This window comes from Heptranchias perlo, chromosome 22, assembly GCF_035084215.1.
Source record: "Heptranchias perlo isolate sHepPer1 chromosome 22, sHepPer1.hap1, whole genome shotgun sequence".
Classification (NCBI taxonomy): Eukaryota; Metazoa; Chordata; class Chondrichthyes; order Hexanchiformes; family Hexanchidae; genus Heptranchias; species Heptranchias perlo.
Genome location: NC_090346.1, coordinates 15,195,466 through 15,209,225, shown reverse-complemented (window position 1 = coordinate 15,209,225; position 13,760 = coordinate 15,195,466). Strand labels below are relative to the sequence as shown.

Sequence of the window (13,760 nt, the reverse complement as noted above, 5' to 3'; positions counted from 1 at the left end):
TGTGTGGTGAAGGTTCTCCCGCAGTGCTGTTAGGTAGGGTGTTCCTGGATTTTGACCAAGTGGCGATGAAGGAATGGCGATATATTTTCAAGTCGGGATGGTGTGTGACTTGGAGGGAAACGTGCAGGTGGTGTTGTTCCCATGTGCCTGCTGTCCTTGTCCATCTAGATGGTAGAGGTCGTGGGTTTGGGAGGTGCTGTCAAAGAAGCCTTGGCGAGTTGCTGCAGTGCATCCTGTGGATGGTACACACTGCAGCCACTGTGCACCGGTGGAGGAGGGAGTGAATGTTTAGGGCGGTGGATGGGATGCCAATCCTGCTTTGTCCTGGATGGTGTCCAAGCTTCTTGAGTGTTGTTGGAGCTGCACTCATCCAGGCAAGTGGAGAGTATTCCATCACACTCTTGACTTGTGCCTTATCGATGGTGGAAAAGCTTTGGGGAGTCAGGAGGTGAGTCACTCGCCACAGAATACCCAGCCTCTGACCTGCTCTTGTAGCCACATTATTTATGTGGCTGGTCCAGTTAAGTTTCTGGTCAATGGTGACCCCCAGGATGTTGACGGTGGGGGATTCGGCAATGGTAATGCTGTTGAATGTCAAGGGGAGGTGGTTAGACTCTCTCTTGTTGGAGATGGTCATTGCCTGGCACTTGTCTGGTGCGAATGTTACTTGCCACTTATCAGCCCAAGCCTGGATGTTGTCCAGGTCTTGCTACACGTGGGCACGGACTGCTTCATTATCTGAGGGGTTGCGAATGGAACTGAACACTGTGCGATCATCAGCAAACATCCCCATTTCTGACCTTATAATGGAGGGAAGTTCATTGATGAAGCAGCTGAAGATGGTTGGGCCGAGGACACTGCCCTGAGGAACTCCTGCAGCAATGTCCTGGGGCTGAGATGATTGGCCTCCAACAACCACTACCATCTTCCTTTGTGCTAGGTAAGACTCCAGCCACTGGAGAGTTTTCCCCCTGATTCCCATTGACTTCAATTTTACTAGGGCTCCTTGGTGCTACACTCGGTCAAATGCTGCCTTGATGTTAAGGCTAGTCACTCTCACCTCACCTCTGGAATTCAGCTCTTTTGTCCATGTTTGGACCAAGGCTGTAATGAGATTTGGAGCCGAGTGGTCCTGACGGAACCCAAACTGAGCATCGGTGAGCAGATTATTGGTGAGTAAGTGCCGCTTAATAGCATTGTCGACGACACCTTCCATCACTTTGCTGATGATTGAGAGTAGACTGATGGGGCGGTAATTGGCCAGATTGGATTTGTCCTGCGTTTTGTGGACAGGACATGCCTGGGCAATTTTCTGTAGTTACCAGGTTTATCCCTCGCCCCTTTTTTGAATAGGGTGTAATATTTGCAATCCTCCTGTCCTCTGGCACCACTCACGTATCCAAGGAGGATTGAAAGACTGTGGTCAGAGCTTCTGCTATCTGCACCCTTGCTTCACTCAGCAACCTAGGATGCATCCCCACTGGACTGGGTGACTTGTTAACTTTGAGGAATGCCAACCTGTTTAGCACCTCCTTTCTATCTATTTTTATGGATTTTAGCAAGGCTTTTGGCAAGGGCCCACATGGCTGACTGGTCAAAAAAGTACAAGCCCTGGGATCAAGGGGAGAGTGGCAAGTTGGGTCCAAAATTGGCTCAGTGGCAGGAAGCAAAGGGAAATGGCCGACAGGTGTTTTTGTAACTGGAAGGCTGTTTCCAGTGGGATTCTGCAGGGCTCAGTACTAGGTGCCTTGCTTTTTGTGATATATGGACTTAAATGTAGGGGGCTTGAATAAGAAGTTTGCGGATGATACAAACATTGGCCTTGTGGTTGATAGTGAGGAGGAAAGCTGTGGACTGCAGGAAGATATCAATGGACTGGTCAGGTGGGCAGAAAAGGGGCAAATGGAATTCAATCCAGAGAAATGTGAGGTAATGCATTTGGGGAGGGCAAACAAGGCAAGGGAGTACACAATAAATGGGAGGATGCTGAAAGGTGTGGAGGAAGTGAGGGACCTTGGCGTGCATGTCCACAAATCCCTGAAGGTAGCAGGACATGTAGATAAGGTGGTTAAGAATGCATATGGAATGTTTTCCTTTATTAGCTGAGGCACAGAACATAAGAGCAGGGAGGATGTGCTGGAACTGTATTAAACACTGGTTAGGTCACAGCTTGACTACTGTGGAAAGTTCTAGTCACCACATTACAGGAAAGATTTAATTGTCTAGAGAGGGTACGGAGGAGATTTACAAGGATGATGCCAGGACTGGAGAATTTTAGCTATGAGGAAAGATTGGATAGGCTGGGGTTGTTCAGTTTGGAACAGAGGAGGCTATGGGGTGATTTAATTGTTGTGTACAAAATTATGAGGGGCCCAGATAGAATGGATTGGAAGGACCTATTTCCCTTAATAGAGAGGCCAATAACCAAGGGGCATAGATTCAAAGTGATTGGTAGAAGGATTAGAGGGGAGCTGAGGAGAATTTTTTTCACCCAGAGGATGGTGGAGGGTCTGGAATTCGCTGCCTGAAAGGATGGTAGAGGCAGAAACCCTCAACTCATTTAAAAAGTACCTGGATGTGTACTTGAAGTGCCGTGACCGACAAGACTACGGACCAAGTGCTGGAAAGTGGGATTAGGCTGGGTGGCTCATTTTCGTCCGGCGTGGACACAATGAGCCCAGTGGCCTCCTTCTGTGCCATAAATTTACTATGATTCTATCCTATCCGATATCTCTACTCCCTCCTCCTCTACAGCGACATTAACTTCATCCTTTTCTTTTGTGAAGACAGATGGAAAGTGCTCATTCCTTCTTTGTCCCTAATCAGCCCCACCATTTCTTTAACTTTCCTTTTACTTTTTACATGTTTACAAAAGATTTTTGGGTTCCCTTTTATATTACCTGCTACCTTTTCTCATATTCTCTCTTTGCCCTTCTTATATCCTTTTTCAATTTCCCCCCTGCACTCTCTGTATTCTGTCTAGTTTTCTGCTGTATTCTGTACCTGACATTTGTCATAAACCTTTTCTTGTTTTATTTTAACCTCTGTTTCCTTTGTTATCCAGGGAGCTCTAGTTTTGGATGCCCCATGTTTCCTCCTTATGGGAATATGCTTCGTTTGTACCCGAACTATCGCTGTCTTGAAGGCCTGCCATTGCTCATTTACTATTTTCTTCACCAGTCTTTACTCCAGACCACCTGTGCTCGATCCCTTCACAAATTACTAAAAGTAAGGTGATCTATTCACTTGGGTTCCCCAGAGCATAATCCAGCCCTAACTCAACTCCAGTGATGTATGAAGGGTGTCCTTTTGAACAGAGCAAAGACCCTGCAAAGTACATAATCTTTATTTGTATACACTGGCATCCTAATGGGTCGGAATCTCATTTGAACTCATAGGCAGGGTGGTCCTGACTAGACAAGCTTCGGAAAACTTCCCAGAGCTCTGCTGGTAAGCTGCATGGTCGTAGCTTGGTAAAGTCCAGTACTATCCCTGTGCATAATTGGAGCCTTGGTTCTGTATCTAAACTCTCTGCATTTATTTAAGTAAGGTGTGTTCCTAGAGGATGAGATTATACACCATATTGGACAAACAGAATCACTACCTGTTTGAAATTCTTAGTAGCTTTGTTTGGAGTCTCTTAACTATGGTGACGGGTTTCTGTGTGTGTCAGACACCCAGCTGATCAAAAAGTAGTAACACAGCCAGTATTTGTATTCTACGTTACTGTGTATATATAAATGTGCGTGTTACCTGGTCTGTGCACCAATACCAAGTGGAAAGTACAGTTACTCCAAATATTACACCTGGCCAAGGATAGTCTGAATTAATTGGATCCTGAAAAATGTGAAAGGCATCGTCTCTTGGTAGGCCACAGGTTGAGTTGGGATCACGGACCACGGGGATGGACGCAAAGTACTTTCTCTTAAGGCCCGAATAGCCACCGACATGAAGAAAAGCTTTAAAACAAAGATTTATATTATTGAACAAAGTATTTGTATACTTCCATCTAGTTAAATGGACACTGAATTTGTGGCATACTAGCCAGATAATACTGTACACAATCAGCAGTCAGTTAATGGGTATCCAACGGAGTTTTTAAAATTAATATTCCTTTGAAAGACACAATTTTCATACAAAAGCTTTCTAATGAAAATTGTGCTTTGTAAAATGGCATCTTCTTTTTATTTTCGACCCCATTTTTAAACCCGTTTTTCCCCCCCTTTTATGTCTTCCTGATCCGTTCCCCAAGCCAACAAGGTGAGCAGGCAACTTGTTCATTCCACACTTGTTATTCTGAGCTCACTGCTGGGTCAAGCTGAAGAGAAGTTGCTCGTAACTCTCCTGATGGTTTCCTCTCTCCTCCTCTGATCAACATTCTCCCTCTGAAGGCTGAATTGAGAGCTCACTGTTTGGGGAATCACTGATTTGAATCCCTGATATATGCTTCCAGGCCATGGTGAAAGGATCATCAGCTGGCAGTGATAGTCAAGGTGAGGGGTGTCAGTGCTGGGGAATGGAGCACTTTTTATTTCAAGCACTCAGTGTCAGCATCACATACTCCCAGGTCAGATACAGCATTGGTTAAACCTTCTAGACTTCACCAACAATTTTCCTGTGTCTCAAACTTAGAAGGGAATCTCCTGCTGCATCAGTATAATATTTCCATCTCCCAACATAACAAGCCTGTGTTCCTCTTAGTGAGTTTGTGCAGTGCCAAATTAGGGACACTTGTGCTATGGACCCTTGCTTATGAAGAATTGGATTAAAATTGCTCAAGTTCATTTTGTATAGGGACCCTTTCATTCTATCAAGCTACATTTGATTTAAAACAGGGTTGAAAAGCCAACATCTTTAGAAATGTCATTTTAATGTGTAGATTCAGCCCTGAGAGCAATCCCTGAACTTGCATCCTTTTCCCCCCACATAACATGCTTTGCACAGTATAGAAAATAGGAGTAGGAGTAGGCCATTCGGCCCTTCGAGCCTGCTTCGCCATTCAATATGATCATGGCTGATCCTCTATCTCAATACCATGTTCCCGCTCTCTCCCCATACTCCTTGATGCCTTTTGTGTCTAGAAATCTATCTAGCTCCTTCTTAAATATATTCAGTGACTTGGCCTCCACAGCCTTCTGTGGTAGAGAATTCCACAGGTTCACCACCCTATGAGTGAAGAAATTTCTCCTCATCTCAGTCCTAAATGTCCTACCCCATATCCTGAGACTGTGACCCGTTGTTCTGGACCACCCAGCCAGGGGAAACATCCTCCCTGCATCCAGTCTGTCTAGGCCTGTCAGAATGTTATATGTTTCAATGAGATCCCCTCTCATTCTTCTAAACTCGAGTGAATACAGGCTGAGTTGACCCAATCTCTCATTGTACGACAGTCCTGCAATCCCAGGAATCAGTCTGGTGAACCTTCGCTGCACTCCCTCTATGGCAAGTATATTGTTTCTTAGGTAAGGAGACCAAAACTGCACACAATACTCCAGGTGTGGTCTCACCAAGGCCCTGTATATCTGCAGTAAGACATCCTTGTTCCTGTACTCAAATCCTCTTGCAATGAAGGCCAACATACCATTTGCCTTCCTAACTGCTTGCTGCACCTGCATGTTTGCTTTCAGTATCTGGTGTACAAGGACACCCAGGTCCCTTTGTACATCAACATTTTCCAATCTATCACCATTTAAATAATACTCTGCCTTTGTTTTCTTTCGGACGTGGATAACTTCATGTTTATCCATGTTATACTGCACCTGCCGTGTATTTGCCCACTCACTCAACATGTCTAAATCGATTTGAAACCTCTTTGCATCCTCCTCACAACTCATGATCCCAACTAGTTTTGTGTCATCAGCAAACTTGGAAATATTATATTTGGTTCCCGCATCCAAATCATTGATATATATTTTGAATAGCTGGGGTCCAAGCACTGATCCCTGCGGTACCCCACTAGTCACTGCCTGCTTCCCTGAAAAAGACCCATTTATTCTTACTCTCTGTTTCCTGTGTGTTAACCAATTTTCAATCCATGCCAGTATATTACCCCCAATCCCATGCGCTTTAATTTTGCGCCAGAAAGTAATGTATTGTTGGCCAGGGGCTGCAAAAAACTACTGAGTTTATTTCAAATTGTTAACACTCAGGCAAAAGTAACTTTTGAACTGAAGTGACCTGAAGTTCAATCACTGGTCTGAGCTGGCCGGAACCGGTTTGAATTAGTTACGCTTCTAAGAGACAAAGGGGCTGAGATGAGACACCAGTCCTTATTTAGAAAAGGAGTAATGAGGTGATGCTACCTAACCCCTTGGAACAGAGCCAATCAGGGGATGACACCGACCACTCGAGCAAATCTAAGCCAACAGGAGAAAGACAGACTTGGAAATAAGACTGAAGAATTGCAGGCTTGGTGCCAGTGTGTGCGAAACTCCAGAGACTAACCATCGTGGAAGTGGAAGACCCTACGTCAGGGACGTAGAGACGATGTCAAGAGAGAGAGAACGGAATGCCTGGCCAGCGTCAGCTCTCCTATTCCGGGTAATATAATATCCTTTCTATTCTGTGACCACTCAGGGAGTGTCAGAGAAACCTAGTCGGTGTGCGTTTAAATCCTAGTTTGGATATAAAACTGTATAACCTGTTGTAAACTGCATGCCTATATCTAACCAGACGTATAAGCTATATGTACATGATCTAACAATGTTAATAAAGCGAATTGAGAATTAAGAGAGAATTGACTCGTCTCCTCTTTGTACTAAACCAATAACCGTAACCGGTGACCTCCGGTCAACAGTATAATTGTTGCAATTCATGCATTCGTTCCTTAAATGTTAGCCATTGCCTATCCACCGTCATGCCTTTTAATGAAGCTTACCAATCTATCATCGCCAACTCACTCCTCATACCTTCGTAGTTTCCTTTGTTTAGGTTTAGGACCCTAGTTTCAGATTGGACGACTTCATTTTCCATCTTAATGAAGAATTCTATCATGTTATGGTCACTCTCCCCTAAAGGATCCTGCACAACAAGATTATTTATTAACCCCTTCTCATTGCACAATACCCAATCTAGGATAGCCTGTTCCCTGGTTGGCTCCTCAACGTACTGGTCTAAAAAACCATCTCGTACACACTCCAGCAATTCATCCTCCACAGTATTATTGCTAATTTGGTTTGGCCAGTCTATATGTATACCACATGGCTGTTCCTATGAATGTTGCTGTCATTAACAGCCACAGTGCCAGTGGGTTGTGACAGTGGGAAAATCTCCTGCACTCACTATTATGGGTAAAATATTCCATTAATTCTTTTTGTTTCTACTTTTTATAGTGGAGCTGAGACTGGATTTTACAAATTTATTTTGTTGTATAAAGTTCAGCTTCCCCCTCAAGATTGTATTATAAATAGACTCATTGTTTTGACTTTGATACCATGTATTATAATTTTAAATGTTTATATTTTGCATAGAATGAGTTAAATAAAGTTTCAAAGGGTTACAATGGCAGAACAGCTGTACCCTGTGTTGTGTAAATCCTGCCAGATTTGGGGGCTCCTGAATCCTGCTAGATAATTGAACTCCTGGATGGTTTGAACAATCAGAGTAAACATACTTTTAGGAAATGTCTCAAACTGCATTTACTGAAGCTTAAGGAACAGTGGGAGACACTCTGTCACATATGGGTGTTGGATGGATTTCTGGAACACATGTTCCAAGAGGTAGTTACCCAACAAACAGGTAGAGAATGATGATTGGAAGTGGGTAACCATCCATTGAGATGGCAAAAGGTTAGGAAGGAAGTGCAGAGGCACCCCGATGGCACTGCCTTTGCCAATAAGTTTTCAATACTGAATATTTTTTCATGGGTAATATCTTGGGGAGGGCAGCTGTGGGTAACACCATGGGGCCATGGAAAAAATGGTTGCCAAAGTGGGGACAGTTAAGTGCAGTAAAGTAGCAGTAGTGGCAGATTCAACAGTAAAAGGAGTAGACACATGTTTCTGCAACACTAAACTTGAGCTCTGAATGGTGTGCTAACTTCCAAGGATTAGTTAAATAATAAAGCAGGGGCAGAAGCCCCTGGGAAAGGAGAGGGATCAGCCAGAAGTTGTGTTTCATGTTAGAACCAACGATGTAGGTAGGAACAGTGTTCAGGTGCTGCAAAAATAGTTCCAAGAATTGGGGTTCCATTGATGAATAGGGAGATTAGATCAAATATGATACTAAAAAAAGAACATTTAGCGCTGGTACGGCAGACAATAAAATGAAAAAAAATTAGGACAGGAATTAAGCGTGGATGAAGGCTGGAATTTTTCCTTAACACTGAATGGAGTAGATTTTGAGTTTGTGCGATTGTGTAAAATGGGTGATGGCAAATCGGCAGCTCATTTTACGTCTCTCCCGATTTTTATTTCCATTGAAGTCATTGAACTTGCCAAAAGTAGTCATCAAAGAAGCAATGCAAGACAGTTCAGGACACAGTAAAAGAGAAGTGGGTGACCATACTCAGGGGCAGCAGATGGAGAGAGGACTCACAGGTGCAGGGAACACCTGAGTTACTCGAGTTATCAAATAGATACATGGGGGTGGGGCGATTTTCATTTCCTTACCACCCCGTTTGCACTCAAAGACAGGGCAGTAGCAGGCAGAAGATTAAACATCTGTTTCTTCTGCACACTTCTTTTAGAGCTGGTCTGATTTTCCGGCGGGACATTAATCCTGGTGACTGGAGCTTCCATTTGAAACAGGTGTGGGCTTCATGAATAAATTCAAATCAGGATCAAGTGATGTCATTACAACACCTTACTGCTTGAATAATGCCACTTCCTGCTCCCGCCCACCAATTATGGGTTGTACAAATCCGGAGGCAGCCATTTCAATCTTTAAAGGGATTCTCAGGCGCTCTCGAGTAAAGCTTTTTGAGACATTTTTCTTGATATAGCTTGTGAGTTTTTTGACAAAAGATTTGTAAGTACTGTAGGTTCTGAAGTTAAGGGGCGTCTTTTGGATGAGACCTCAAACCGAGGGTCCGTCTGCCCTCTCAGGTGGACGTAAAAGATCCTATGGCACTATTTCAAAGAAGATCAGGGGAGTTCTCCTGCAGGCACCAATTTGCTATTGAGGGAATGTTTCTCCTAAGTTGTAATGTTGGAAATGTGGACACAAAGCAGTAACAATGACTCAGTGACACGTACCAAATATCATGAGTGTTATAGATCCTAGCAGCATGATCAGTGTCTGCAGTGCGTCTGTGTATATTACAGCAGCCAGCCCACCTGTCACAAAAGAAAATGCAAAAATAAATCTTCAAAACATATATCAAAAGTGTGCATCAGTGAGTGTGTGAGAGAGCATGTGTACACACAGTGGAGCATGTGTCTGTGCTACTGCTGCATGTCCGAATCTATTTGATTGTGTGAGTATGTTTCTGCATGTTTATGTGTGTATATATGTGCATGTTACATGGGTGCGGTCAGTGGTTATTTATTTGAGTGTTTTTGTGTATTTGTTTATTTATGAGTGTTTTCACACCTGTTTATTTCTGTGTGATTATGTATTTAGTTTTGAGTGTTTGTGCACCCGTATTTATGTGTATGTCTTTGTGTTTATTTATCTGTATGTGTCTGTGTTTATTTATGTATGTCTATGTGTTTGTGTATGTGTTTACGTGTATATGTGTGTGCGCATGTATGTGTGTCTATGTGTTTGTGTATATGTTTATTTATGTGTGTGTATGTGTCTGTTTGTGCACTAAGTTGCAGTCACCCATTATCCATGTGCTTACTCACCTGCATTGCCTCCCTGTCTCCCTTCCTCATCTTCAGATCCTTCAATGGCCTCCGCTCATCTAATCTCTGTAACCTCCTCCAGCCATATATCGCTCCGCACCCTTCATTCCTCTCACTCTGGCCTTTCATGCATTTCATCCTCTCTTTACCCCATTATTGGTAGAAGCTGCATTAGCCCTACTCTCCAGAACTCCTCCCTAAACCCTTCTCCCTCTCCACATCTCTCTCCACATTTACAAACTTTCCAAAACCCATCTTTTCAACCAAGCTTTTGGTCACCTCTCCCTCCATGGCTCAGTGTCATTCTTTTGTCCATTTTAAATTTTCTCCCGTATCTGCACAATGATTTGGGACATTTTCTTTGTTAATATTTACACAAAGGATGGTCAACTCATGGAATGGACTTCCAGGTAGGATAGTCGAGGCAATAAGTCTGGAATCATTTAACAGACAAGAATGGCTCAGTAGCACCACAACTGACCGAGCTGGCCGAGTCCTGAAAGACGTGGCTGCCAGACTGGGCCTGTGGCAAGTGGTGAGAGAACCAACATGAGGGGAAAACCTACTTGATCTCGTCCTCACCTGTTGCAGGTGCATTGGTAGGAGTGACCACTGCACAGTCCTTGTGGAAACGAAGTCCCGTCTTCACACTGAGGACACCGTCCATCATGTTGTGTGGCACTATCACCGTGCAAAATGGGACAGATTCAGAACAGATCTAGCAGCTCAAAACTGGGCATCCATGAGGCGCTGTGGGCCATCAGCAGCAGCAGATTTGTATTCCAGCACAATCTGTAACCTCATGGCCCGGCATATTCCTCACTCTACCATTACCATCAAGCCAGGGGATCAACCCTGGTTCAACGAGGAGTGTAGAAGAGCATGCCTGAATCAGCACCAGACGTACCTAAAAATGAGGTGCCAACCCGATGAAGCTACAACAGAGGACTACATGCATGCTAAACAGGGAAGCAACATGCTATAGACAGAGCTAAGCAATCCCACAATCAACAGATCAGATCAAAGTTCTGCAGTCCTGCCACATCCAGTCGTGAATGGTGGTGGACAATTAAACAACTAACGGGAGGAGGAGGCTCTGTAAACATTCCCATCCTTAATGATGGCAGAGTCCAGCACGTGAGTGCAAAAGACAAGGCTGAAGCATCTGCAACCATCTTCAGGCAGAAGTGCCGAGTCGATGATCCATCTTGGCCTCATCCCGATATCCCCACCAACACAGAAGCCAGTCTTCAGCCAATTCAATTCACTCCACGTGATATCAAGAAACGGCTGAGTGCACTGGATACAGCAAAGGCTATGGGCCCCAACAACATCCCGGCTGTAGTGCTGAAGACTTGTGCTCCAGAACTAGCCACGTCTCTAGCCAAACTGTTCCAGTACAGCGACAACACTGGCATCTACCCGACAAAGTGGAAAATTGCCCAGTTATGTCCTGTCAACAAAAAGCAAGACAAATCCAATCCAGCCAATTACCGCCCCATCAGTCTACTCTCAATCATCAGCAAAGTGATGGAAGGTGTCATCGACAGTGCTATCAAGCGGCACTTACTCACCAGTACCCTGCCCACCGATGCTCAGTTTGGGTTCCGCCAGGACCACTCGGCTTCAGACCTCATAACAGCCTTGGTCCAAACATGGACAAAAGAGCTGAATTCCAGAGGTGAGGTGAGAGTGATTGCCCTTGACATCAAGGCAGCATTTGACCGAGTGTGGCGCCAAGAAGCCTCAGTAAAATTGAAGTCAATGTGAAACAGGGGGAAAACTCTCCAGTGGCTGGAGTCATACCTAGCACAAAGAAAGATGGTAGTGGTTGTTGGAGGCCAATCATCTCAGCCTCAGGACATTGCTGCAGCAGTTCCTCAGGGCAGTGTCCTTGGCCCAACCATCTTCAGCTGCTTTATCAATGACCTTCCCTCCATCATAAGGTCAGAAGTGGGGATGTTCGCTGATGATTGCACAGTGTTCAGTTCCATTTGCAATCTCTCAGATAATAAAGCAGTCCATGCCTGCGTGCAGCATGACCTGGACAACATCCAGGCTTGGGCTGATAAGTGACAAGTAACATTCGTGCCTGACAAGTGCCAGGCAATGACCATCTCCAACAAGAGAGAGTCTAACCACCTCCCCTTGACATTCAACGGCATTACCATCGCCAAAACCCCCATCATCAACATCCTGGGGGTCACCACTGACCAGAAACTTAACTGGACAAGCCACATAAATACTGTGGCTACAAGAGCAGGTCAGAGGCTGGGTATTCAACGGCTAGTAACTCACCTCCTGACTCCCCAAAGCATTCAATAAGGTGCAACATAAAAGATTGTTACAGAAGGTAAAGGCTTATGGGGTTGGGGGTAATATATTAGCATGGACAGAGGATTGGTTAAAGGACAGAAAATAGAGAGCAGGGATAAATGGATCATTCTCAGGTTGGCAGGCTGTAACTAGTGGGGTGCCGCAAGGATCGGTGCTTGGGCCTCAGCTATTTACAATCTATATCAATGACTTAGATGAAGAGACCGAGTGTAATGTATCTAAGTTTGCTGACGATACAAAGCTAGGTGGGAAAGTAAGTTGTGAGGAGGACACAAAGAGTCTGCAAAGGGATATAGACAGATTAAGTGAGTGGGCAAGAAGGTGGCAGATGGAGTATAATGTGGGAAATGTGAGGTTATTCACTTTGATAGGAATATTAGAAAAACAGAATATTTTTTAAATGGTGAGAAACTATTAAATGTTGGTGTTCAGAGAGCCTTGGGTGTCCTCGTACAAGAAAAACAAAAATTTAGTATGCAGGTACAGCAGGAATTAGGAAAGCAAATGGAATGTTGGCCTTTATTGCAAGGGGGTTGGAGTACAAGAGTAAGGAAGTCTTACTACAGTTGTACAGGGCTTTAATGAGACCTCACCTGGAGTATTACGTACAGTTTTGGTCTCCTTATCTATGGAAGGATATACTTGCCTTGGAGGTGATGCAACAAAGGTTCACTAGATTAATTCCTGGGATGAGACGGTTGTCCTGTGAGGAGAGGTTGAGTAGAATGGGCCTATTCTCTCTGGAGTTTAGAAGAATGAGAGGTGATCTAATTGAAACATATAAGATTATGAGGGGACTTGACAGGGTAGATACTGAGAGACTCCCTGGCGAAGGAGTCTAGAACTAGGGGGCATAGTGGCAGGATAAGGAGACGGCCATTCAAGACTGAGATGAGGAGAAATTTCTTCACGCAGAGGGTTGTGAATCTTTGGAATTCTCTATCCCAGACAGTTGCGGATGCTGACTCATTGAATATATTCAAGGCTGAGATGGATAGATTTTTGGACTCTAGGGGAATCAAGGGATATGGGGATCGGGCAGGAAAGTGGAGTTGAGGTTAAAGATCTGCCATGATGTGATTGAATGGCGGAGCAGGCTCGAGGGGCCGTATGGCGTACTCCTGCTCCTATTTCTTATGTTCTTATTTCCACCATCTACAAGGCACAAGTCAGGAGTGTGATGGAATACTCTCCACTTGCCTGGATGAGTGCAGCTCCAACAACAAGAAGCTTGACACCATCCAGGACAAAGCAGTCCGATTGATTGGAACCCCATTCACCACCTTAAACATTTAATCCCTCCACCACTGGCGCACAGTGACTGCAGTGTGTACCATCTAAAAGATGCACTGCAGCAACTCGCCAAGGCTTTTTCGACAGCAGCTCCCAAACCACCACCTCTGCCACCTAGAAGGACAAGAGCAGCAGGCACATGGGAACAACACCACCTGCACATTCCCCTCCAAGTCACACACCATCCCAACTTAGAAATATATCGCCGTTCCTTCATCGTTGCTGGGTCAAAATTCTGGAACTCCCTACCAAACAGCAGTGTGGGAGAACCTTCACCACACGGGCTGCAGTGGTTCAAGAAGGCGGCTCACCACCACCTTCTCAAGGACAATTAGGGATGGG

The 13,760-nt window shown here is 44.7% G+C and overlaps 1 protein-coding gene across 1 annotated transcript in view; it reads right to left on the bottom strand.

Annotated features, from left to right (window-relative positions):
• The window catches only part of LOC137340509 (sodium/myo-inositol cotransporter 2-like), a 151,054-nt gene that overhangs the window by 32,405 nt on the left and 104,889 nt on the right, over positions 1-13,760 (bottom strand). Inside the window, exons 8-9 of the mRNA XM_068002999.1 lie at positions 9,195-9,275; positions 3,754-3,959 (exon numbers count right to left, since the gene is read on the bottom strand). Coding sequence (XP_067859100.1) covers positions 3,754-3,959; positions 9,195-9,275 — 287 coding nt within the window. The remainder of the gene's footprint in view (positions 1-3,753; positions 3,960-9,194; positions 9,276-13,760) is intronic.